Source organism: Triticum aestivum, chromosome 4B (assembly GCF_018294505.1).
Source record: "Triticum aestivum cultivar Chinese Spring chromosome 4B, IWGSC CS RefSeq v2.1, whole genome shotgun sequence".
NCBI classification, from domain to species: Eukaryota; Viridiplantae; Streptophyta; class Magnoliopsida; order Poales; family Poaceae; genus Triticum; species Triticum aestivum.
Window position 1 is genome coordinate 72,442,083 of NC_057804.1, and position 25,817 is coordinate 72,467,899.

Below are 25,817 nucleotides of genomic sequence, written 5' to 3' on the forward strand. Positions count from 1 at the left end.
ACCCGCCCCTCGGGAGGGGAGAAGGCACTCGGCGGTAGTTGTCGCGGGCAAACTCACGGTCATCATTTCCATGAACTCCTCCCAAATGCCGATCTTGACGGTGCTCACGATCTCTTTGCCTCAGCGGTGATCTAGGACTGTGTGCCGACTGAACGGTTCCTGTCCTTACCGACCGACTGTGAATTTTGTTCCGTGATTGGGACACCGCGGAGTTCTGATCTCCTTCTGCTTGGAGCAGCGCTCTGATCTGTTCCAGACCTCTCCCAGCCTCCGACCGGGATGACTGGATGGACTCCGTAATACGCGCAGCCACCGCGAGATTCTGGATCGGTGTGCGGAATACCTGAGTTTCCGGTGGAAACAGTTGTCCCGTGTGTCGACTAGATCCTGGGATCAGTCGACGGGCGCGTTCGTTGAGAGAATGTTGGAGATTGTCCAAACGGGCGTGCTCGACCAGCGTGGCCAGGCGCACGTCCTCCAAGGCCCAAGCCTTGGTGGTTTCCCCTATGATGGGGGTATGGAGAGCCTCCTCATTGCAGCGGCGTAGCTCCTCCCTCTGCTGCGAGCTGAGAGGCTGAGGCTGGTACTCCTTGTGGCCGAGTGACTTGCCGCCGTCTCTCTTCTCGCCATTGCGGCGAAAACCAGGCGGACCGCGATGGGAATCGACCATGAGAACCTCTGTTGCGGGGTCACAACTCCCGCTCTCAGAAAGTATGTCTGCGAAGTCAGTCAACAGGTCGACTGGTCCGCAGTGATATACATCGGGCTCGATCGCCGCGACCTGAGGGGTGAACGCCTGCCGAGCCAGCGCGTGCTTCACCCACCGCTGGAGCCATGAGCGGCCTGACCGCTTGCGGCGGCGTCCAGCGGAGCGAGAAGTCGACACGGGCGCCGACTGATACAGAGTCGACGGCTGCCAGAGGAGGACGCCTCGAGCACTCATGCGGAAGTGCGACAAACCTCGGATCGGCAGCGCCTCGACGTTGAGGGGGGCCTCCTGGAGCCAGGCCGAATCGTTGGCGAGGAACGTGAGCACTCCGAGTCGGAACTCGTGGCCCATGATCAAACCGCCGCCGGAAACCATGTTGATGAAGACTGAAGAAACTGCAACCTCGCCGGAAGTCGCTAAGACGCTTTGCCCCACGGTGGGCGCCAACTTTCGTGGTACTAAGACTGACAGTAAGAATAGGGGGTACGTAGGAGGAGGCAAGGCCCTAGCTACGGTGAGGTTGTACGCAAGTGTTTACGAGTTCAGGCCCCTCTCGGAGGAGGTAAAAGCCCTACGTCTCGGTACCCGGAGGCGGTCGACTGTATTTCAGTATATGCGTGTGTATTACAGGGGGTGCGAACCCTTGTCCAAGAGGAGGGGGTGGCTTATATAGAGTGCGCCAGGACCCTAGCTCCCCTCCGTTACAGAGGGTTCAATGTACATAATGGAGGGGCGTTATTGATAACGCCAGCTATAAGTGCCATCAATGTCCATGAAGACTACGGAGTAAATGTCCGACCGTTGTAGTTTCGTCTGAGTCCTGGTCTTCATAGGTCGAGTGGTTTCTTGTATGGTCTAGTGGTCTTGAGGAAGTTGGGGTATCCGAGTGATATGGTTGGTCGAGAGGTCTAACACTTGACGTCTTCCTTGGGTACTCCCTGTTATCTCTTGAGCTTCTTTGCTTCTGGGGTAGTGACCTTGGGTAGGGTACGTAGGTCAGGCCTATGACCCTACCCTAGGTCTATATCCTCATCAGCTACCCCAGATCCACTTTGGTGCTTTGCTTCCTATATCTCCAGAATTGATTGAACTGGTTGCTGGAATTTTGTCTATTTTAGGTTAGCCTAATAACAATTTCAGAAATTTCTAATAAATCCTAGAGACGCACACAGCCTATTCGTGCAAGGCAAGAGGTGAAACCAAAGTTTAGTCCACATTGCTAGTTTGGTGGGAGTTGGACCTCCTTATAAGGGAGGTTGTTTCCCACATGTATGAGCATGAGAATAAGAAGGACATTCACGCGCGCTCCTCCTCCGCCACCCGCCACGCCATGCACGACTGGTATACGAAAGGTCACACGGAAGTTGAAAAGATTTTTGCTATAGTGGAGACTGAATGCGAACGGTGCATCCCTTCGGCTGCTGGCTGTTCACTTCGTCTTCCTCTCTTCGTTTCACCTACCATCGCTGTCCTCTCGCCTACTTCTCTTGTGCCTGTAAAAGAGAGGTCGCTCCTCTCGAGAGATACACACCATAAGACCATCTCCCTTTCGCCACCAAGTTCCAATCTCTGAGTTGCTGCTACGATCTTCCTATCCCGGCTTGCGGCGTGCACCGCAGGTCGGGACAGTAGGCCTCCGAAACCGCACCTCTTTGAGTCATGTACGGGAGAATGGGTGATGAGATTTTCGGGGAGCGCTATGCGCGACTACTGACCGGTTCATCACGGATGCTCAAGACACGGACGACCACTTCCCCAACGACGACTTCTTCCCCGACGTCGACAACCTCTTTGACGACATGGCTGGCGAGGATGTTAACCCCAAGACCGGTGCTTCTGTTGCCGTACCGTACGTGTTCATCCTCTTTATGTTTGAGGTTCTGTCACAGTTTCTGGCTCTAGTGTCTGCTCTAGATATGTTTGGTTCTAGTTCATGTATACATATGCTATTTACCTTCTCTCTATCACATAGCATGGAGGTGTATCTGTCTCTCAGATCTTAAACTCAAAAGAAAGAAAAGAAAATTGAAGGTTGCATACATATGTACAAATTTAACTAGACTACATTCACATGTGACACACGGACAACGTGATACAAACTTAAGTCTTCCTCCACTTTTGGACTCTGGTCACCTTCTTCTTACTTTGACTCTAATGCCATGGTCCAACCGCCGGGCCCCGCCACCCATGGCCGGCGTCATGTTATTGCGCCCCTCACGCCCCATTCTGCCTGAGCCACTTCCTCCGCCAAGTTGCCGTCTTCCCGACCATCCCTTTATAACTCCCCGTGTTCTTCTGCGTCGACGAACACCTCCGCACCCACAACCACACCATCAACCCTAGAACTCGCTTCCTCTAGCGACTTCGTAGCCGGCTGTGCCTTCCCCATCACTTACTCGTCCCTGCTCGGACCCGCCGGCAACACCAGGGCTACCCCAGCTCCGCCTTGGTGCTTTGCTTCCTATCTCCGGAATCGATTGAATTGGTTTTTTTCTTTTCTCAGTTGCGCCTAAGGAATAGGAAATGTGTATTCTTTTTTCTATGAGAAAAGAAGTGGACAAATGCGCAAACACATACCTTGAACATTTTATTGCCAGCACTTTGGCTACAATAACATTGCAACAGAGCAGGGATGCATTTTCTTGCGTCGTTGAAAAAGAAGTGCATACGTACAAAATCTTCTCACGTGCATGCTAAGCTGCTAACCATGCATGACATGGAGGTGTATCTTTCTCTCGCGATCTTAGACTCAAAATAAAAAAGTTGAAGGTTGCATACATATGTACAAATTTAACTAGACTACATTCGCATGTGACATACGGACAACGGGACTGCAGCTTAAGGAAAACGGAGAAAAGACAGAATCGTGCAGAAGGTTTATGAGCCTAGCAAGGCTATTGGCATTGCATATGTCCAGTTTCTTGTTCTTTACCTGCTGTCACCGTTTGTATTTTTATCGCCGCATACGGACAAAGTAATCTCGAAAGTAATGACAATCAGTCTACTTGTTCTCTTCCCAAATGTCAACAGAGGAATCTGAATGCCCTTGCAATTGGACTCATGCACTGCTATATGCGAGACTTGGAAGCAAAAATGCTACTCCTACGCACTACTTCTACATAAAACTTAACGTACATGACCGTTCAGAAAAAAATAAGGATATAACCGTCAGCGATTTGAACTAGTGCTCTAGATTGTTTTGTGAATTCAGCACTAAGAGTACCATTGCTCGACTTCTCAAAATAGGCTTTCACCCTGCTTTATATAAAATAACATATCAAAGTACACGGTCGAACGATACAAACCTAAATCTTTTAGCGCCTAAGTCTTTGGAAGAGATAGTGCTTTTGCATTGCTCGACTTGGAAGAGACGGCGCGTACACACACGTAATTAAGTCTTTTAGCACCTTACGTACGGTGCCTTCAAATCAACATTGAACGTTCATATTTCTGTATATATCCAATGATAAAGGATTGATCAACACAATTGTTTATTTGTTTTCAAAAGCGATGGGAAAAAATCTATCTGGTTCAATTATAGTTAACACCAAACTTGTTCAAATAACTAGAGAAAAATGGGATAAAAACAAACATTGTGAAACATAAAGAATTTTAAAAACATGCAAAGGACAACAATATACAAAAAAGGCCATGGCACCGCAAACAAACACTCTACAAACACGCATGAAGAACCATGGCTATCGACGCTACCCATGAGCATCATCGTCATCATCCCACACTCATGGCTTGATGATTCCGACTCTGATGAGTCTCGACGCGGACACCACATAATACACACAAAGCCGACACATGACAACCAATTCCGCTTGCGACGGCCCGTGACACACCTTAGCTCTGACTTCTCCACATTGATAATTCTAGTTTGAAGCCAGTACATAATCTTATTAAAATGTAATGTGACCGATATATTTATACTACATTCTATATGTACATTGCTGGTGTCTTTGGTGGCAACCGCCATCTTCAAATGGATCCTCGTAGACTTATGGAATCAATGTCTTCTAGATATTTATCACATATTATTGAGGGTGGTCCTAGAGAATATGGTTGATTCCCTGGTGGGAACTTGGAAATGGGTTAGCAATCGTCATGTGATCGGTAGCACCCAAGGAACTTGTCCTAACCCCTTAGTACATCATTTGGCCATATATTTGCGGAATTATGCCCATGATAGGTGGCCCTATGGATTTCAAGGTAAGTGGTATCTGCTATTAAAAAAGGAATTTGTAAAAATAATTATTGTTGAACAATGCCAAATCAAATCTAAAAAAATATAAAAATCCAACACTCAAAAGAAAGTGAAGTAATTAATCCAATAAGAGAAGAAAAGGGACCAATACTTAGTTTTCGTGCCCAAGCGAATCTCATTCAGTCCTTTACTCATGGAAGGAATCGGTTCAAAGGTTTGGTATCGATCTTGTAATCGAGAGCCATGGGCCAACTTTCACGACTCGCCAACGATTATCGTTGTCTTGCTACTTACAAGCATTATGTTTCTAGTGTTTTCTCTACTTAATAAAATTGTCTAGACATGTGTTCTATTAAACAATGTTCACACCCGGTGTAGATGGGATATAACACAATGACTCATGTTCATGCACACACATTTTGATTAGGATCGTATCCTATGGTTACGATTCTACCAGATATGTCCTTTGCATCCATCAAAAAGCTATTTTAAGGTATAGGCGCTTATCACCTCCCTCTCTATGCCTTGCGATAATGACTCCTCTGAAGGAAATATGCCCTAGAGGTAATAATAAAGTTAGTATTTATTTCCTTATATCATGATAAATGTTTATTATTCATGCTAGAATTGTATTAACCGGAAACATAATACATGTGTGAATACATAGACAAACAGAGTGTCACTAGTATGCCTCTACTTGACTAGTTCGTTAATCAAAGATGGTTATGTTTCCTAACCATGAACAATGAGTTGTTATTTGATTAACGAGGTCACATCATTAGTAGAATGATCTGATTGACATGACTCATTCCATTAGCTTAGCACCCGATCGTTTAGTATGTTGCTATTGCTTTCTTCATGACTTATACATGTTCCTATGACTATGAGATTATGCAACTCCCGTTTACCGGAGGAACACTTTGGGTACTACCAAACGTCACAACGTAACTGGGTGATTATAAAGGAGTACTACAGGTGTCTCCAATGGTCGATGTTGGGTTGGCGTATTTCGAGATTAGGATTTGTCACTCCGATTGTCGGAGAGGTATCTCTGGGCCCTCTCGGTAATACACATCACATAAGCCTTGCAAGCATTACAACTAATATGTTAGTTGTGAGATGATGTATTACGGAACGAGTAAAGAGACTTGCCGGTAACGAGATTGAACTAGGTATTGGATACCGACGATCGAATCTCGGGCAAGTAACATACCGATGACAAAGGGAACAACGTATGTTGTTATGCGGTCTGACCGATAAAGATCTTCGTAGAATATGTAGGAGCCAATATGGGCATCCAGGTCCCGCTATTGGTTATTGACCGGAGACGTGTCTCGGTCATGTCTACATTGTTCTCGAACCCGTAGGGTCCGCACGCTTAAGGTTACGATGACAGTTATATTATGAGTTTATGCATTTTGATGTACCGAAGGTTGTTCGGAGTCCCGGATGTGATCACGGACATGACGAGGAGTCTCGAAATGGTCGAGACGTAAAGATTGATATATTGGAAGCCTATATTTGGATATCGGAAGTGTTCCGGGTGAAATCGGGATTTTACCGGAATACCGAGAGGGTTACCGGAACCCCCCGGGAGCTATTTGGGCCATAGTGGGCCTTAGTGGAAAAGAGAAGGGGCTGCCCTAGATGGGCTGCGCGCCACCCCCTTCCCCTAGTCCTATTAGGACTAGGAGAGGTGGCCGGCCCCCTCCTCCTCTTTTCCCCTCCGAGGAATCCTAGTTGGACTAGGATTGGAGGGGGAATCCTACTCCCAGAGGGAGTAGGACTCTCCTGCGCCTCCCCCCCTTGGCCGGCCAGCCTCCCCTCCTCTCCTCCTTTATATACGGAGGCAGGGGCACCTCTAAACACACAAGTTGACACAAGTTGATCCACGTGATCGATTCCTTAGCCGTGTGCGGTGCCCCCTGCCACCATATTCCTCGATAATACTGTAGCGGAGTTTAGGCGAAGCCCTGCTGCTGTAGTTCATCAAGATCGTCACCACGCCGTCGTGCTGACGAAACTCTTCCCCGACACTTTGCTGGATCGGAGTCCGGGGATCGTCATCGAGCTGAACGTGTGCTCGAACTCGGAGGTGCCGTAGTTTCGGTGCTTGATCGGTTGGATCGTGAAGACGTACGACTACTTCCTCTACGTCGTGTCATCGCTTCCGCAGTCGGTCTGCGTTGGGTACGTAGACAACACTCTCCTCTCGTTGCTATGCATCACATGATCTTGCGTGTGCGTAGGAAATTTTTTGAAATTACTACGAAACCCAACAGTGGCATCCGAGCCTAGGTTATTGATGTTGATGTTATATGCACGAGTAGAACACAAGTGAGTTGTGGACGATACAAGTCATACTGCCTACCAGCATGTCATATTTTGGTTCGGCGGTATTGTTGGACGAGACGACCCAGACCAACCTTACGCGTACGCTTACGCGAGACCGGTTCCCTCGACGTGCTTTGCACAGAGATGGCTTGCGGGCGACTGTCTCTCCAACTTTAGTTGAACCAAGTATGGCTACGCCCGGTCCTTGCGAAGGTTAAAACGGAGTCTATTTGACAAACTATCGTTGTGGTTTTGATGCGTAGGTGAGATTGGTTCTTACTTAAGCCCGTAGCAGCCACGTAAAACATGCAACAACAAAGTAGAGGACGTCTAACTTGTTTTTGCAGGGCATGTTGTGATGTGATATGGTCAAGGCATGATGCTGAATTTTATTGTATGAGATGATCATGTTTTGTAACCAAGTTATCGGCAACTGGCAGGAGCCATATGGTTGTCGCTTTATTGTATGCAATGCAATCGCGATGTAATGCTTAACTTTATTACTAAACGGTAGTGATAGTCGTGAAAGCATAAGATTGGCGAGACGACAACGATGCTACGATGGAGATCAAGGTGTCGCGCCGGTGACGATGGTGATCATGACGGTGCTTCGGAGATGGAGATCACAAGCACAGATGATGATGGCCATATCATATCACTTATATTGATTGCATGTGATGTTTATCTTTTTATGCATCTTATCTTGCTTTGATTGACGGTAGCATTATAAGATGATCTCTCACTAAATTATCAAGAAGTGTTCTCCCTGAGTATGCACCGTTGCCAAAGTTCGTCGTGCCCAGACACCACGTGATGATCGGGTGTGATAAGCTCTACGTCCATCTACAACGGGTGCAAGCCAGTTTTGCACACGCAGAATACTCAGGTTAAACTTGACGAGCCTAGCATATGCAGATATGGCCTCGGAACACGGAGACCGAAAGGTCGAGCGTGAATCATATAGTAGATATGATCAACATAATGATGTTCACCGATGAAACTACTCCATCTCACGTGATGATCGGACATGGTTTAGTTGATTTGGATCACGTGATCACTTAGAGGATTAGAGGGATGTCTATCTAAGTGGGAGTTCTTAAGTAATATGATTAAATTGAACTTAAATTTATCATGAACTTAGTCCTGGTAGTATTTTGCAAATCATGTTGTAGATCAATAGCTCGCGTTGTTGCTTCCCTGTGTTTATTTTGATATGTTCCTAGAGAAAATTGTGTTGAAAAATGTTAGTAGCAATGTTGCGGATTTGATCCGTGATCTGAGGTTAAATCCTCATTGCTGCACAGAAGAATTATGTCCTTAATGCACCGCTAGGTGACAGACCTATTGCAGGAGCAAATGCAGACGTTATGAACGTTTGGCTAGCTCAATATGATGACTACTTGATAGTTTAAGTGCACCATGCTTAACGGCTTAGAATCGGGACTTCAAAGACGTTTTGAATGTCATGGACCATATGAGATGTTCCAGGAGTTGAAGCTAATATTTCAAGCAAATACCCGAGTTGAGAGATATGAAGTCTCCAACAAGTTCTATAGCTAAAAGATGGAGGAGAATCGCTCAACTAGTGAGCATGTGCTCAGATTGTCTGAGTACTACAATCGCTTGAATCAAGTGGGAGTTAATCTTCCAGATAAGATAGTGATTGACAGAATTCTCTAGTCACCATCACCAAGTTAGTAGAACTTCGTGATGAACTATGACATGCAAGGGATAACGGAAACGATTCCCAAGCTCTTCGTAATGCGGAAATTGACGAAGGTAGAAATCGAGAAAAACATCAAGTGTTGATGGTAGACAAGACCACTAGTTTCAAGAAAAGGGGCAGAAGGAAGAAGGGGAACTTCAAGAAGAACAGCAAGCAAGTTGCTGCTCAAGTGAAGAAGCCCAAGTCTGATCCTAAGCCTGAGACTAAGTGTTTCTACTGCAAAGGGACTGGTCACTGGAAGCGGATCTACCCCAAGTGATTGGCGGATAAGAAGGATGGCAAAGTGAACATAAGTATATTTGATATACATGTTATTGATGTGTACTTTACTAGTGTTTATCGCAAACCCTCAGTATTTGATACTAGTTCAGTTGCTAAGATTAGTAACTCGAAACGGGAGTTGCAGAATAAACAGAGACTAGTTAAGGGTGAAGTGACGATGTGTGTTGGAAGTGGTTCCAAGATTGATATGATCATCGTCACACACTCCCTATACTTTCGGGATTAGTGTTGAACCTAAATAAGTGTTATTTGGTGTTTGCGTTGAGCATGAATATGATTTGATCATGTTTATTGTAATACGATTATTCATTTAAGTAAGAGAATAAATTGTTGTTCTGTTTACATGAATAGAACCTTATATGGTTACACACCCAATGAAAATAGTTTGTTGGATCTCGATCGTAGTGATACACATAATCATAATATTGAAACCAAAAGATGCAAAGTTAATAATGATAAGTGCAACTTGTTTGTAGCACTGCCGTTTAGGTCATATTGGTGTAAAGCGCATGAAGAAACTCCATACTGATGGAATTTTGGAATCACTTGATTATGAATCACTTGATGCTTGCGAACTGTGCCTTTTGGGCAAGATGACTAAAACTCCGTTCTCCGGAACAATGGAACGAGCTACTGACTTATTGGAAATAATACATACCGATGTATGCGATCCAATGAGTGCTGATGCTCGTGGCAAGCATCGTTGTTTTCTGACCTTCACAAGATGATTTGAGCAGATATGGGTATATCTACTTGATGAAACATAAGTCTGAAATAGTTGAAAGGTTCAAAGAATTTCAGAGTGAAGTGGAAAAATCATCGTAACAAGAAAATAAAGTTTCTGCGATCTGATCGCGGAGACAAATATTTGAGTTACGAGTTTGGTCTTCAATTAAAACAATGTGGAATAGTTTCACAGCTCACGCCACCTGGAACACCACATCGTTATGGTGTGTCCGAACGTCGTAACCGCACTTTATTTGATATGGTGCGATCTATGATATCTCTTTACCACTATCGTTTTGGGGTTATGCATTAGAGACAGCTGCATTCACGTTTTAAAATAGGGCACCATCTAAATCCGTTGAGATGACACTGTATGAACTATGGTTTAGCAGTAAACCTAAGCTGTTGTTTCTTAAAGTTTGGGGCTGCGATGCTTATGTGAAAAAGTTTCATCCTGATAAGCTCGAACCCAAATCGGAGAAGTGCGTCTTCATAGAATACCCAAAGGAAATTGTTGGGTACACCTTCTATCACAGATCCGAAGGCAAGACATTCGTTGCTAAAATGGATCCTTTCCAGAGAAGGAGTTTCTCTCGAAAGAAGTGAGTGGGAGGAGAGTAGAACTTGATGAGGTAATTATACCTTCTCCCTTATTGGAAAGTAGTTCATCACAGAAATCAGTTCCAGTGATTCCTACACCAATTAGTGAGGAAGTTAATGATGATGATCATCAAACTTCAGATCAAGTTGCTACCAAACCTCGTAGGTCTTCCAGAGTAAGATCCGCACCAGAGTGGTACGGTAATCATGTTCTGAAAGTCATGTTACTAGACCATGATGAACCTACGAACTATGAGGAAGCAATGATGAGCCCAGATTCCACGAAATGGCTTGAGGCCATGAAATCTGAGATATGATCCATGTATGAGAACAAAGTGTAGACTTTGATTGACTTGCCCGATGATCGGTGAGTCATTAAGAATAAATGGATCTTCAAGAGGAAGACGGACGTTGATAGTAGTGTTACTATCTACAAAGCTAGACTTGTCGAAAAAGGTTTTTGACAAAGTTCAAGGTGTTGAATACGATGAGATTTTCTTACTCGTATCGATGCTTAAAAGTCTGTCCGAATCATGTTAGCAATTGCCGCATTTTATGATTATGAAATTTGGCAGATGGATGTCAAAACTGCATTCCTGAATGGATTTCTGGAAGAAGAGTTGTATATGATGCAACCGGAAGGTTTTGTCGATCCAAAGGGAGCTAACAAAGTGTGCAAGCTCCAGCGATCCATTTATGGACTGGTGCAAGAATCTCGGAGTTGGAATATACGCTTTGATAAGTTGATCAAAGCATATAGTTTTTGTACAGACTTACGGTGAAGCCTGTATTTACAAGAAAGTGAGTGGGAGCACTACAACATTTCTGATAAGTATATGTGAATGACATATTGTTGATCGGAAATAATGTAGAATTATTCTGCAAAGCATGAAAGGATACTTGAATAAAAGTTTTTCAAAGAAAGACCTTGGTGAAGCTGCTTACACATTGAGCATCAAGATCTATATAGATAGATGAAGACGCTTGATAAGATTTTTCAATGAATACATACCTTGATAAATTTTTGAAATAGTTCAAAATGGAACAGTCAAAGAAGGAGTTCTTGCCTGTGTTGCAAGGTGTGAAGTTGAGTAAGACTCAAAGCCCGACCACGGCAGAAAATAGAAAGAGAATGAAAGTCATTCCCTATGCCTCAGTCATAGGTTCTATAAAGTATGCCATGCTGTATACCAGATCTATTGTATGCCATACCACTGAGTTTGGCAAGGGAGTACAATAGTGATCTAGGAGTAGATCACTGGAGAGCGGTCAAAATTGTCCTTAGTGGAATAAGGATATGTTTCTCGATTATGGAAAAAGGTTCGTCGTAAAGGGTTACGCCGATGCAAGTTTGACACTAATCTAGATGACTCTAAGTCTCGATCTAGATACATATTGAAAGTGGGAGCAATTAGCTAGAGTAGCTTCATGCAGAGCATTGTTGACATAGAAATTTGCAAAATACATGAGGATCTGAATGTGGCAGACCCGTTGACTAAGATTCTCTCACAAGCAAAACATGATCACATCTTAGTACTCCTTGGGTGTTAATCACATAGCGATGTGAACTAGATTACTGAATCTAGTAAACCCTTTGGGTGTTGGTCACATAGCGATGTGAACTATGGGTGTTAATCACATGGTGATGTGAACTATTACTGTTAAATCACATGGCGATGTGAACTAGATTATTGACTCTAGTGCAAGTGGGAGACTGAAGGAAATATGCCCTAGAGGTAATAATAAAGTTATTATTTATTTCCTTATATCATGATAAATGTTTATTATTCATGCTAGAATTGTATTAACCGGAAACATAATACATGTGTGAATACATAGACAAACAGAGTGTCACTAGTATGCCTCTACTTGACTATTTCGTTAATCAAAGATGGTTATGTTTCCTAACCATGAACAATGAGTTGTTATTTGATTAACGAGGTCACATCATTAGTAGAATGATCTGATTGACATGACCCATTCCATTAGCTTAGCACCCGATCGTTTAGTATGTTGCTATTGCTTTCTTCATGACTTATACATGTTCCTATGACTATGAGATTATGCAACTCCCGTTTACCGGAGGAACACTTTGGGTACTACCAAACGTCACAACGTAACTGGGTGATTATAAAGGAGTACTACAGGTGTCTCCAATGGTCGATGTTGGGTTGGCGTATTTCGAGATTAGGATTTGTCACTCCGATTGTCGGAGAGGTATCTCTGGGCCCTCTCGGTAATACACATCACATAAGCCTTGCAAGCATTACAACTAATATGTTAGTTGTGAGATGATGTATTACGGAACGAGTAAAGAGACTTGCCGGTAACGAGATTGAACTAGGTATTGGATACCGACGATCGAATCTCGGGCAAGTAACATACCGATGACAAAGGGAACAACGTATGTTGTTATGCGGTCTGACCGATAAAGATCTTCGTAGAATATGTAGGAGCCAATATGGGCATCCAGGTCCCGCTATTGGTTATTGACCGGAGACGTGTCTCGGTCATGTCTACATTGTTCTCGAACCCGTAGGGTCCGCACGCTTAAGGTTACGATGACAGTTATATTATGAGTTTATGCATTTTGATGTACCGAAGGTTGTTCGGAGTCCCGGATGTGATCACGGACATGACGAGGAGTCTCGAAATGGTCGAGACGTAAAGATTGATATATTGGAAGCCTATATTTGGATATCGGAAGTGTTCCGGGTGAAATCGGGATTTTACCGGAATACCGAGAGGGTTACCGGAACCCCCCGGGAGCTATTTGGGCCATAGTGGGCCTTAGTGGAAAAGAGAAGGGGCTGCCCTAGATGGGCTGCGCGCCACCCCCTTCCCCTAGTCCTATTAGGACTAGGAGAGGTGGCCGGCCCCCTCCTCCTCTTTTCCCCTCCGAGGAATCCTAGTTGGACTAGGATTGGAGGGGGAATCCTACTCCCAGAGGGAGTAGGACTCTCCTGCGCCTCCCCCCCTTGGCCGGCCAGCCTCCCCTCCTCTCCTCCTTTATATACGGAGGCAGGGGCACCTCTAAACACACAAGTTGACACAAGTTGATCCACGTGATCGATTCCTTAGCCGTGTGCGGTGCCCCCTGCCACCATATTCCTCGATAATACTGTAGCGGAGTTTAGGCGAAGCCCTGCTGCTGTAATTCATCAAGATCGTCACCACGCCGTCGTGCTGACGAAACTCTTCCCCGACACTTTGCTGGATCGGAGTCCGGGGATCGTCATCGAGCTGAACGTGTGCTCGAACTCGGAGGTGCCGTAGTTTCGGTACTTGATCGGTTGGATCGTGAAGACGTACGACTACTTCCTCTACATCGTGTCATCGCTTCCGCAGTCGGTCTGCGTTGGGTACGTAGACAACACTCTCCTCTCGTTGCTATGCATCATATGATCTTGCGTGAGCGTAGGAATTTTTTTTGAAATTACTACGAAACCCAACATCCTCTAGAATTACAACCTTCATCACAACGATGTCGTCCATCTTTTTCGAAATGCAAATTACATGGTGACCTCACCGAGCCGCCCGCCGGCTAGCCGGGAGGACCAACCGGCCAAGCAGACCCTCAGGGTGCACTGCATGCGCACGCTGTAGAATCTGTCGTCATCTTCTTCCGCAGTCCCATCTTTAGGAGCAATCAACACACTGATCTTGCCAGACTCTTCTGCTATCGATGGATCACATTATCTCGTGGATTGGATTTCACCTGACTGTCTATGGCTCCCTTGCATGTGCTTGGGATAGGCGTTTTGTATAAATGTTTCATTGTATTATTACGTATTCTCCTTTATTTTTTTATATGTATAGAAGTGGAATAGAATAACCCAGTTGAAGGGCAATGATCATACGCCTACAATGCACTATATAGTAGGCTATTGCATAGTATTCTTAGATATTGCAATTTGAATGTTGCAATAATTGATATTAAAAAAAGATAGGCAATTTACTTGCTAATTTGAATCCGACTATACAAATCGTAAAATTCTTATTGTTGAAGTCCAAAGTTCAAGTCTCTTAGCTCTTCTCAAGCTTTCTCACAAATGGGTTTAAATAGATTATTATTTTCTATTATATTAGAGTTTTCCCTTTTTTACATGTTAATGAATATTCATAGTATTATTATTTTTACAGAAGAATTTCATAGTATTGAAAGAGAACATGCCGCAATTCGGAATGCAAATTACATGACATCCATCAAGGCCCGGAACCTTTAAAGCACCAATATCAAATAGAGTCATACGGACATCCTTGCCAAAATAAGGGGCTAGGAGAGCATTGTTTCTTTCATTAGAAACCCTCCTACAAACAAGGGATAAGACATCCTGATTTTGATTCCAAAACTCCTTAGTGTACCTCTCTATTCCGGTATCCCCGCGACTAACACCTTAGTCACTATACCTGGCATACGATGTTGGATACCGTAATATCGGGTGGGCCCAGAGTGTATCTCTCCATCGCCGAAGGGTCAAATCTCAGTCTTGATCGTGTACCACATAATAGTTCCCTTCCACCTCCGGCGAGGTAGCTATCTAATTCGAGCAGGAGTCGGAGCTAAAAGGCCCTCCAATCACGTTGATCAAGTTTCTTCTCTGTCTCTGCTGGCTACACGGCAACAAGCCATGTCATTCCCATTACGGACGTAGTCTTAGCGAGGCCTTGCCGAGGAGTGAGGACACCATGGCCAGTTTACACCTACAATCTTTTTCAGGCAACTTATAAATAGTTGTTGCGAGCAGAAATTGCGTGTTTGGATATCTAGATTTTCTTTTGTGGGCATTTGGATGTTTAGATTGACAAGGATGCAAAGCAACGCATTCATGTAGATCCAACAACTAGCTAGCCTTACTTATCTCAATTAACCAAGGCCACGAAACGGATATGCCCAAACACCACCCCGCACGCAAGTTACATATCTCAATTCATGATCTACGCACCTAATTAATTAATCAAAAATCTACTAAATCCTCTCCTAAAGGAAAGAACAACGCGTACACGGGTGCAACATCACATATTCCACTTTATAGCATGCATGCGAAGGTGAGATTGTTCTTGCTGATGGGTAACACACTCCAGCAGCGTATCATATCATAGCATAATGGCATGGCAGTAGTATAATAGTTGTACGTCACACGCAACCCATGTCGATGACACGCGCCTCGCTCCCATTGGCCAGGAGCGCCTATTTAGGCGACCACTGCCTTGACCCATCCGTTCACGTGCCACCCTCCCCCCCTGCGCGGCTCCTAGCAAACTCGTCTCGCCATGGCCGTGCTGTCACACCACGAGGACGGCGCGGTGGTTGCACAGACGCTGCTTCTGCTGCTGACGGTGTCGTCGTCGTTGCTGGGGGCGGTGGTGCCGGCCCTCGCCGCCGACCCACCCTTCTCCTGCGGGCCGTCGTCCACCGCCGCGACGCAGGGGTACGCCTTCTGCGACGCGACGCTCCCGGTGGCGCAGCGGGCGGCGGACCTGGTGGCGCGGCTGACGCCGGCGGAGAAGGTGGCGCAGCTGGGCGACGAGGCCGCGGGCGTCCCGCGGCTGGGCGTGCCGGCCTACAAGTGGTGGAACGAGGCGCTGCACGGGCTGGCCACCTCCGGCAAGGGCCTCCACTTCAACGGCGCCGTCCGCAGCGCCACCAGCTTCCCGCAGGTCAGCTTCACCGCCGCCGCCTTCGACGACGACCTCTGGTACCGCATCGGCCAGGTAAGCTATCCGTACTGGCGCTCGCCGGCTCGTCCGTGAGGCCGGCCGGCCGGCGGACTGCTGGCGGTTTCTTTTCGCTTTTTCTCAACATAATGGCGTGCGGCAGTTTCATTATGGAATGTTGCGTTGGATCGCTGTCTCGGGCAGTTAGTTGTTCGGGTTGGGTTAGGATCGGGCCCAGGTATCATGCTGCATGCGCGCGTGCATGCGTCCATGCCATGCCATGCATCATGCACCGGCCATTTTCTTTCCTTTCACCGCGGGGGAGGGTTCCTTTTCTTGATCCGTGATTTGGGAACAGACAAAGAGCGCGGTTGTTTGTACAGTACGGGATGCTCGTGGGCTAAGGATTTGCTAGATGCTAGCTTTGTTTTCCAGTTTTAATCTTATTAGTATATAATGTATTACCCTCTTCTGCCTCAAAAAAAAAATATTACCCTCTTGTCAGGTGAGATGATTTTTCATGATTCTGTAGGGCTATTATGGTTTTTTTTTACTTGTACACTCTAGGAAAGAAATTATAGTGTCCTCAAATCTTCTATTATGGGTTTTTTACTTGTACACTCTAGTCCTTTTAGATATTTAACAAAAATCACATGAGATCTTCTTCCAACGTCGAAGGACGTGGCAAGAAGAAGAAAAGGCATACTTCAAGATATAATTTGAACAAATGTGATACTCCATACTCAGAGCATACTGCTGTATTTTACTTTGAACGAGTATGCATGATATATAAGGAATGCATGATTTGAAATGAGATAGCATCTAATCTGTCGAAGTTTTCCATTATCCATAAAAGCACGTCCACGGCTAGGTAAAGTGGCCGGAGCGTCTTCAAATTTCCCGACCCAAACAGGCTAAACTAATGAAGTATACGTCCAATTTCCAAAAAAAAATATGAAGTATACGTCCAAATTATCAAATTCCTTTAGTGTTTTTTCCCTAGAGACCGTAGGACAAACTGCCGTGTGTACATCAACACCGGAGGGCACCTAGAAAAGAGCTATAAAGGGTCAGCACGTGAGTACACGTAGTGCGGTTAGTGCCAACGACAGGGAGAAGAATGTTTGCGCGGGAAAGAAAAGTGGCGCCTTTTTGGTTGTGGGAAGCCGGCCACATGTGAGCTGAGCCACACACAGATCTGACACGAATAGATCGGGCCTTTTCCGTCGTACCCAACCTTTTGGTTACCCTGTTGTCCGTGGGTATGGACTATTGAGCGTGCCCACAATGCCACAAAGGTCATGCCTTACGGTACACAGCCCGTGCTTCTTGTTAGCAGGAGCTAGCTGGATCCATATGCATGTGATTTGATTCTGGCACGACTAATTTAAGATGGACATGTCGTTAACTTCATGTTGGAGTTCTACCAACTATATGTTAGGCCTTCCTGATCACTAATTGTTAGGCCGTATAAAGTCTGCAAAATCAACTAATTATTAGGTTTGTTCAGTCAAGCACCACTTGTTCAGTCATATATACCCGTGGTTCATGCAGGTGCTCGAGTAGTACTCCCTCCATTTCGAATTATAAAATGTTCAAACATTTTTCTAAATCGGATGTATATATACGTGTTTTAGTGTGTTTGGTCGCTCATTTTAGTCTGTGCATAGTTTATATTGAAATACCCAAAACGTCTTATAACTCGGAGGGGAGGTGGTAGCATACTTTGAGAAAGGTGTCGCCAACTTGATGGTCACCATGCAATGCAAGTTTGTGTTGCAAGCATGTCTTAATTATTGTCCAGTACGTGTATCTATATCTATATCTTTTCCTTTTCACGTTACCTTTATTGTTCACTGCCCATTGCCTGACACGTACACGTCGGCGCGCATGCGTGTAGGCGATCGGCAGGGAGGCTCGGGCGCTGTACAACCTGGGGCAGGCGGAGGGCCTGACGATGTGGTCCCCGAACGTGAACATCTACCGGGACCCGCGGTGGGGCCGCGGGCAGGAGACCCCGGGGGAGGACCCGACGACGGCGAGCCGCTACGGCGTGGCGTTCGTCAAGGGCCTGCAGGGGAACTCGTCGGCGTCGCTGCTGCAGACGTCGGCCTGCTGCAAGCACGCCACGGCGTACGACCTGGAGGACTGGAACGGCGTGGCCCGCTACAACTTCGACGCCAGGGTGACGGCGCAGGACCTGGAGGACACGTACAACCCGCCGTTCCGGAGCTGCGTGGTGGACGGCAAGGCCAGCTGCGTCATGTGCGCCTACACCGGCATCAACGGCGTCCCCGCCTGCGCCAACTCCGACCTCCTCACCAAGACCGTCAGAGGAGACTGGGGCCTCGACGGGTACAGCAATTTTTTGTTTTTGTTTCGATTGGAAGTCACATGCGGGACGGGAGTGCGGTCGTCTTCACGCGCTACTGATGCCATGGTCTACTCTTTTGGCTGCTTGCTTGCGTGCGTGCAGGTACGTCGCCTCCGACTGCGACGCCGTGGCCATCATGCGTGACGCGCAGCGGTACGCGCCCACGCCCGAGGACGCGGTTGCACTCGCGCTCAAGGCCGGTAAGCATTTGCATGGATTTGCATTGTATTCAGTGAGCACACGACTAAAACTCATCCACTTTCCTGACCTGTCAATTCTACTCTGGCTTCTATGTACTACAAGATACTAGTAGTTCACTATAGTATTGGACCCCGGTACGAGTTCATTCTTCAAAACGATAGTGACGTGGATAATTGTGTTTGTGCGTATCACCCAGGACTGGACATCGACTGCGGGACCTACATGCAGCAGCACGCGGCGGCCGCTGTGCAGCAGGGCAAGATCACGGAGGACGACATCGACAAGGCGCTCAACAACCTCTTCGCCGTCCGGATGCGCCTGGGCCACTTCGACGGCGACCCCAGGGCCAACATCTACGGCGGCCTCAACGCCGCCGACATCTGCACCCCGGAGCACAGGAGCCTCGCCCTCGACGCCGCGCAGGACGGCATCGTCCTCCTCAAGAACGACGCTGGCATCCTCCCGCTCGACCGGGCCGCCGTCGCCTCCGCCGCCGTCATCGGGCCCAACGCCAACAACCCCGGCCTGCTCATCGGCAACTACTTCGGCCCGCCCTGCGAGTCCGTCACGCCGCTCAAGGGGGTCCAGGGCTACGTCAAGGACGCCAGGTTCCTCGCAGGGTGCCGCTCGGCGGCCTGCGACGTGGCCGACACGGACGAGGCGGCCTCCCTGGCGGCCTCGTCGGACTACGTGCTCCTCCTCATGGGACTGAGCCAGCAGCAGGAGAGCGAAGGGCGCGACAGGACCAGCCTCCTGCTCCCCGGGCAGCAGCAGAGCCTCATCACCGCCGTCGCCGACGCCGCCAAGAGGCCCGTCATCCTGGTGCTCCTCACGGGCGGGCCGGTGGACGTGACCTTCGCCAAGACCAACCCCAAGATCGGCGCCATCCTCTGGGCCGGTTACCCCGGCCAGGCCGGCGGGCTCGCCATCGCCAGGGTGCTCTTCGGCGACCACAACCCCGGCGGGAGGCTGCCGGTGACCTGGTACCCGGAAGAGTTCACCAAGGTGCCCATGACCGACATGCGGATGCGCGCCGACCCGGCCACCGGCTACCCCGGCCGGAGCTACCGCTTCTACCAGGGAGAGACTGTCTACAAGTTTGGCTACGGCCTCAGCTACTCCAGCTACTCTCGCCGGCTGGTCTCATCCGGCACCCCCAACACGGACTTGCTCGCAGGCCTGAGCACAATGCCATTGCCAGCGGCGGAACAAGGCGTCGCGAGCTACCACGTCGAACATATTGGTCCCCAACGGTGCGAGCAGCTCAGGTTCCCAGCCGTGGTCGAGGTGGAAAACCACGGCCCCATGGACGGCAAGCACTCGGTGCTCGTGTACCTCCGGTGGGCCAACGCAACCGCCGGCCGGCCGGCGAAGCAGCTCATCGGGTTCAGGAGACAGCACCTCAAGGCAGGGGAGAAGGCCAGACTCACATTTGATATCAGCCCGTGTGAACATTTTAGCAGGGTGAGGAAGGATGGCAGCAAGGTGGTAGACAGAGGATCTCATTTCCTCATGGTTGACAAGCATGAGATGGAGATTACGTTCGAGGTTTGAGCTTTACTAGATTGATTGACTTGCAGGGAAGGGGTAGAGGTGGATACATAGAGTGTAATTCCCCCATTGTAGTACGTATAATTTTTATTTGCATTGGAGTGAGTTGAGTACCCTTGGAAACTAGGCTGTTGTAAGGGATGATGAGTTCGCTGCTTCTTCTAATAAAGATAAGATCAATCTAGTCCAACAAAAAGGCATGTCCTTTTTCCCCAATATCGTCCAGATGTAGAATGCCATGCAAATGTCAATTTTAATAATTGATTATATCACAAACAAAATATAACCAGACTTGTACCAAACTAACAGGGGTGCACCTAGTTGACCATTTAGTTTGTGAAATACAGAACTTTACAGACTAGAGAGGGCAAAACACCAATTGTTGTATTATTATGCTATAAGAACATAGAGAAACATAGTTGATGCAAACCAGTGCAAACGCCAACTCTTGATTGTTCATCACCAAGCTCATGCAAGCACATCTCCATATCCGCCTGCAGTGCATCCCTTGTGATCATTCATGTTGCAGAAAAACGAAAAAAGGAATAAGGAATGCACCAAGCTGGCTCAAGTACAACCTTTTTTGCTTACCACGAATAGTTTATTCTTTAGGTCTGGCTGCATGGATATGTATGCAGAGGATGGGGGGATGAAACTCTTCCATTATCTAAAAGACCATTACATATGTTGAGAATGTGCGCTTCTTGTGATTAGACATCCTTGAAAAGAAGCTGGAATCTGGGTATCCTCTCTGGTGGAAGTGGGCAAGACACTATCAGTTTGCCTTTCATCGCACCCCTGAATACTGCCTGCCATCAATACATCACAAAGAGGTGAAATGAAAATAAGTACTTGTCTAGAAATGGTGTATAGAAGAACCTGTGATACAGAAGGCAAACCATCACAGATGAGCTCTTCTGCTGCCTTGAATCAACTAATTTTTTTGTTGGGCAGAGACAATTGCATACCAAAAATCTCAGATAAAGGCAGTGTTAAGAAATAAGAATCAAGCCCAATGGACCACCATCCCTCATGGACTAAGGTCACCCACCTCCTCCATGGACCAAGTGCATGGACCAAATAAGACTAGTTTATCCTTGTTCTTTTCCTTATTGAAGGTTATTTTGAACTTTTCAAAAATACTGCCTCCATACTTGAAAAGAAGGCCTACAAGCAAACGGTGCAAAGTTTGACCAAGTTTACAGGGAAAACTATTAATACATACAATACTACATAGGTATAATATGAAAATATGTTTATTATGTATTTAGTCATACTAAATTGGTATTATAGTTGTCGATAGTTTTTTTTATGAACTTGGTCAAACTTGCCACCGTTTGACCTTAATCAAAATTTGCAGTCCTTTTCAAGCATGGAGGGAGTAGATTACAAAGGCTCTGTGTTTCCCTTCCCACCAACGGTTTGGTGATCATTTTTACAAGGCCAATGGCCTATAAAAGGCACCTATGGATCGTTTGTACGCCATCTCTCATATGGAACAAGAGCTCTCCTTAAAGGTGTGGTCCATAACTTCTTTCAGATGATCCATTTGGACAACTAGAGGTGCAAGTGAATTTCCCCTGAGCATTGGTCTTGGACAGAGGACCACTAAGGAAATCGTTTCGTGTCGATGGACTGGCCGCCGACACGTCTCAGGATTGACATCTCGTACCCACAGCTACAACCTTCAACAGAACTATGACACGCTCAACTGGGAGACGGGTCAAAACTGGTTAAAAAATATCATGTGCGGCGAGACATCTGACAAGTATCCATGTTGGTAGTTGGACCCTTGTTGAGAAGGTTGATTTATACCATGCCATTTTGTTTCCATCAAAAGGAAACAGGGTACTGATGTTATTACTAAGTATACCTTTTGAGAAGTTATAGTATGCCTTTGGGTTCTTATGTGGTCTTCTCCAATTTTGAAAATAGGTTCCAGTAGAGGACACGTATCCACAGATTAAAAAAAGCATTTTCATTCAGCTTTCTTTTGTTATCCAAGCATGTACTCCAATCAACCGTTTGCAAGAGATTACACAAAAATGTATACGATATCAGCCCAATCATGAAAGGCTTATCTATTCTCTTCACATATATTCTTGGTCATGTGGATTCTAAACAAAAATTCACACATGTATGGACAAATATCAATAATCTGTATTTGTGTATGATCTGCAGCTAACTATAATCAGTTCCCCTTTTTAGTTTGAACTGATTAACATTAATGGATTCCATGTACAGATTTAATATTAGAATTATCTCATGATAATCTGCATTTACCATGAAAGCACAAGAATTATGTTGTTCACATGGTTAACTTGCCATTGTCAATAGTCGAATCTGATAACTGAAAGACTTGGAGAAAGTACATCACTTATTGCCCACTCACCTCAACAACATCAATGAAGTCTTGCTTGCTGCTGAAAGAGCCTATCCATTTTGTGTGATCAGGTGTCCTGTACATAACAAGTTCACCATTTATTTTGCAGCTAGATTATGTCATCAAATGTAACTAGCATGATATCCATGTTGGTGCATACAATTCAGTATCAACTTAACCAACTCTATGAAGTTCGGATCGAAGCCACACATACATTTACACAAATGTTTGAAAGTTTATTCATAAATCTTTCATGTAATCTATCTACTTGAAATACCAAATGAGACGTTTTAATCTTTTGTTGATCTTCCATGTAGTGGTTAATATAAACTCGGTTGTCAGTAGTTTCAGAGGAAAATGGATGTCTCTTAGATTTTTACATCATGATACATATCTATGTGAAATAAACATGAACACAGCGTGCCAAATATTTGGAAGTAGTATATCAGCTAACCAGGCATTATTTGAAATACATTATAGACTGTGATAACTTTAGGTCGGTGTCATTCAGATACACACAGCTCATTTCAAACTTTGAAGGAAAAGGCTTGAACGGTATCAACATGAATTTATATATAAGTATAAAAAGTAAGACAGATATCTAAATAGCATCATAGCAAAGAAATTAACAGAGAAAGAACAATAACATGCCCTGAATCCATTTTCATGTGATGAGCATTGAAGAAAAAAATGATTGCTGGGACCAACGTGATATCAAAATAGTCAACATACACTTGAATCTCCTCAGAATCCATGTCAACTAATGCTACTGCTGCAAATTTGGATATGTCCCAAGAAGCTTTTGCGAGCTGTTGAAACAGCAAGAAGAGGATAAAATTAAGAAAATGGCATACATATTACAGAGCTCATAAAATTCAATACAGAAAAGGACGTGAATGAAAAGCTTGCCATCAATAATTTCAATTAATTTACAAACTATCCTGTCAAACAAATGAGGTGGAAGTCACGAGGAGTTAGGCAGGATCACCTAGGAATGTCCAAGCATTCTTTTCCTTTGCTTCTATTTTGTTCATGTCGCGTCACTGTAAGACATGTGTATCAACAATCTAGCTTTTACCATGATTGGCAAATTCTGCTTAGAATATACTCCCTCCGTTTCAAAATAGATGACCCAGTTTTGTACTAACTTTAGTACAAAGTTGGGTCATCTATTTTGGGACGGAGGGAGTACTCAGTAATCCAGTTTAAGGTTAAATCATTTGAATATCAGGATTTGCCTCTTAACCCTACCCTGCTCAAGCGACCAAGTTCCTAATCGCATATGAAGGCCCTCCAAGAACTTAATCAGACTGAACCAACTGTTCCCAGCTAGTATCAGATTGGACTCGCCTACCAATCCAATCACATCGGCACAGAAGAAAATAAGGAACCCCTAGTGGAGTATTCATGGACCGACTTGACGAGAAGCGGTGGAATCAGATGGTAGCTACGGGGAGAGGCGAGGCGCGGCGGCGGCGATGTGCTGCGCACTTACGACGTCGTCGAGCTGGAGGCAGGCGGCGTCGGAGGCGCGGCCGAATCGGAGGACAAGGACCTTGTCGAGGGTGTCGCGGATGGCGTGTCGACCTCCCGCTTCCGCCGCAGCGTCGGCAGCACCACCGACCCCATCTCGCCCTTTCTCTCTCTCCTCGCCGGACCTTTTTTTTTTTTTGAGAATTCCCCCGCCGGACCGCTGCAAAGAAGGAAGGAATCAACTGATTCCCTCCACCTATCTTCCGCAAACAGGTCTGTTGTGGCCTGCCCATGAAGCGGCCCAGAAACGAATATGCGCCTGTTTCGGCCCTCGATTAGTCTTCAGCCCAGGTTAACTGCCCACACATCGTTTTTCTTTTCAGAAAAATAATTATTTGCTGCTTTGTTTTTTTAGGAAAAATCATCCTGGCTAATTTTTTTTGCGAAAATGATCACATCTATTATAAAAGTTCACTGGGATCATCTTAAACATAATAAAAATTACAGCAAGATTTCGAGACCACAAAACGACCACTACTGCCACCAGAATGAGCCGCTGACGCGCCGCTGTCACCGCTCCCCTACCGAACCTAGCTTATCTTATCGACGATAGCCGGGAAGTCTTCATGCACACGTTGAACCCTTGCATAGATCTGAAACACCTAATACCAAATCTTGCCACACGATGAGAAACCCCAACCTCCTCGTGCAAAGGAGACGCTGAAACCCAAACAGACGGACTCGAGGAAGATCGAACCCCAAAAGACAAACTTGAAGAAAAAGTGCCGCTATCTGTCCAGCGTTGCGCCTACGAGGACTAAAAAAATACTGACCTAAACTACTAACAAGAGTGGAGACACCAAAATGCTCCTCCCTGCTACCAGCCGTTGGAGCAGGAGGCAAAGGGGAGGCGAATCCACATACTCGTTGGTGAAGACTGGATGATGGAAGGAGAATCAACAGTCCACTATCCTAGTGATTTGTTTCCCACACCCTAACACAAGGATGCCCAGAATTGCAGCCGAATCCTACCAAATATGACCTGACAGAGTTATTTCTTCTCATGGCTACTATGAAGCCAGGTTTGAAGGGGAACCTGGGATCTCATGTGACAAGATATGATTACGAGATGTTTTTCCTACTTCCAACCATCACGGAAGGGGGTTCTGAGATGAAATATATAGCAATATCCATATATTCCAATATATGTGTAACATTCTTTTCTTGTCACGGGGAAAGATTTCACATGAGCATATATGCATGTGTCGCAAGGAAAAAAATATGTTACAACTTTGCCACAAAATAAGGAATTTAATATTCTATCACTTGTTAGTCAACTTTGGGCAAATTTCGGGCTGCAATAGACGCGGCAAGACTGAAGGAGATCAAGTGCAAAAACAGAAAATTTACATGGAGCAACGAACGAGCGACACCAACCCTATTTAGTATAGACAAATTCTTCTGCAATATGGCCTGAAGCTCCATGTTCCCGTCATACCTCCTCCATGACACCTCAACATCATGCTCCGACCACTGCCCCTTGTTGCTGTCTGAAGCTTCTGCACCTCGTTGCGCGGCTCGTTTTCGCTT

General features: G+C 46.0%; 1 protein-coding gene and 1 pseudogene across 1 annotated transcript; one reads left to right on the forward strand and one right to left on the reverse strand.

Annotated features, from left to right (window-relative positions):
* The first annotated feature begins 15,803 nt into the window (after positions 1–15,803).
* LOC123091095 (probable beta-D-xylosidase 7) lies at positions 15,804–20,561 on the forward strand. The gene is made up of 4 exons (XM_044512495.1): positions 15,804–16,302; positions 18,146–18,600; positions 18,722–18,819; positions 19,017–20,561. Exons 1-4 carry the CDS (start codon positions 15,862–15,864, stop codon positions 20,372–20,374), a joined length of 2,352 nt encoding a protein of 783 aa, XP_044368430.1. The 5' UTR covers positions 15,804–15,861; the 3' UTR covers positions 20,375–20,561.
* On the reverse strand, positions 20,357–24,383 carry LOC123091096 (thioredoxin-like protein 4B; annotated as a pseudogene).
* Between the last annotated feature and the right edge of the window lie 1,434 nt (positions 24,384–25,817).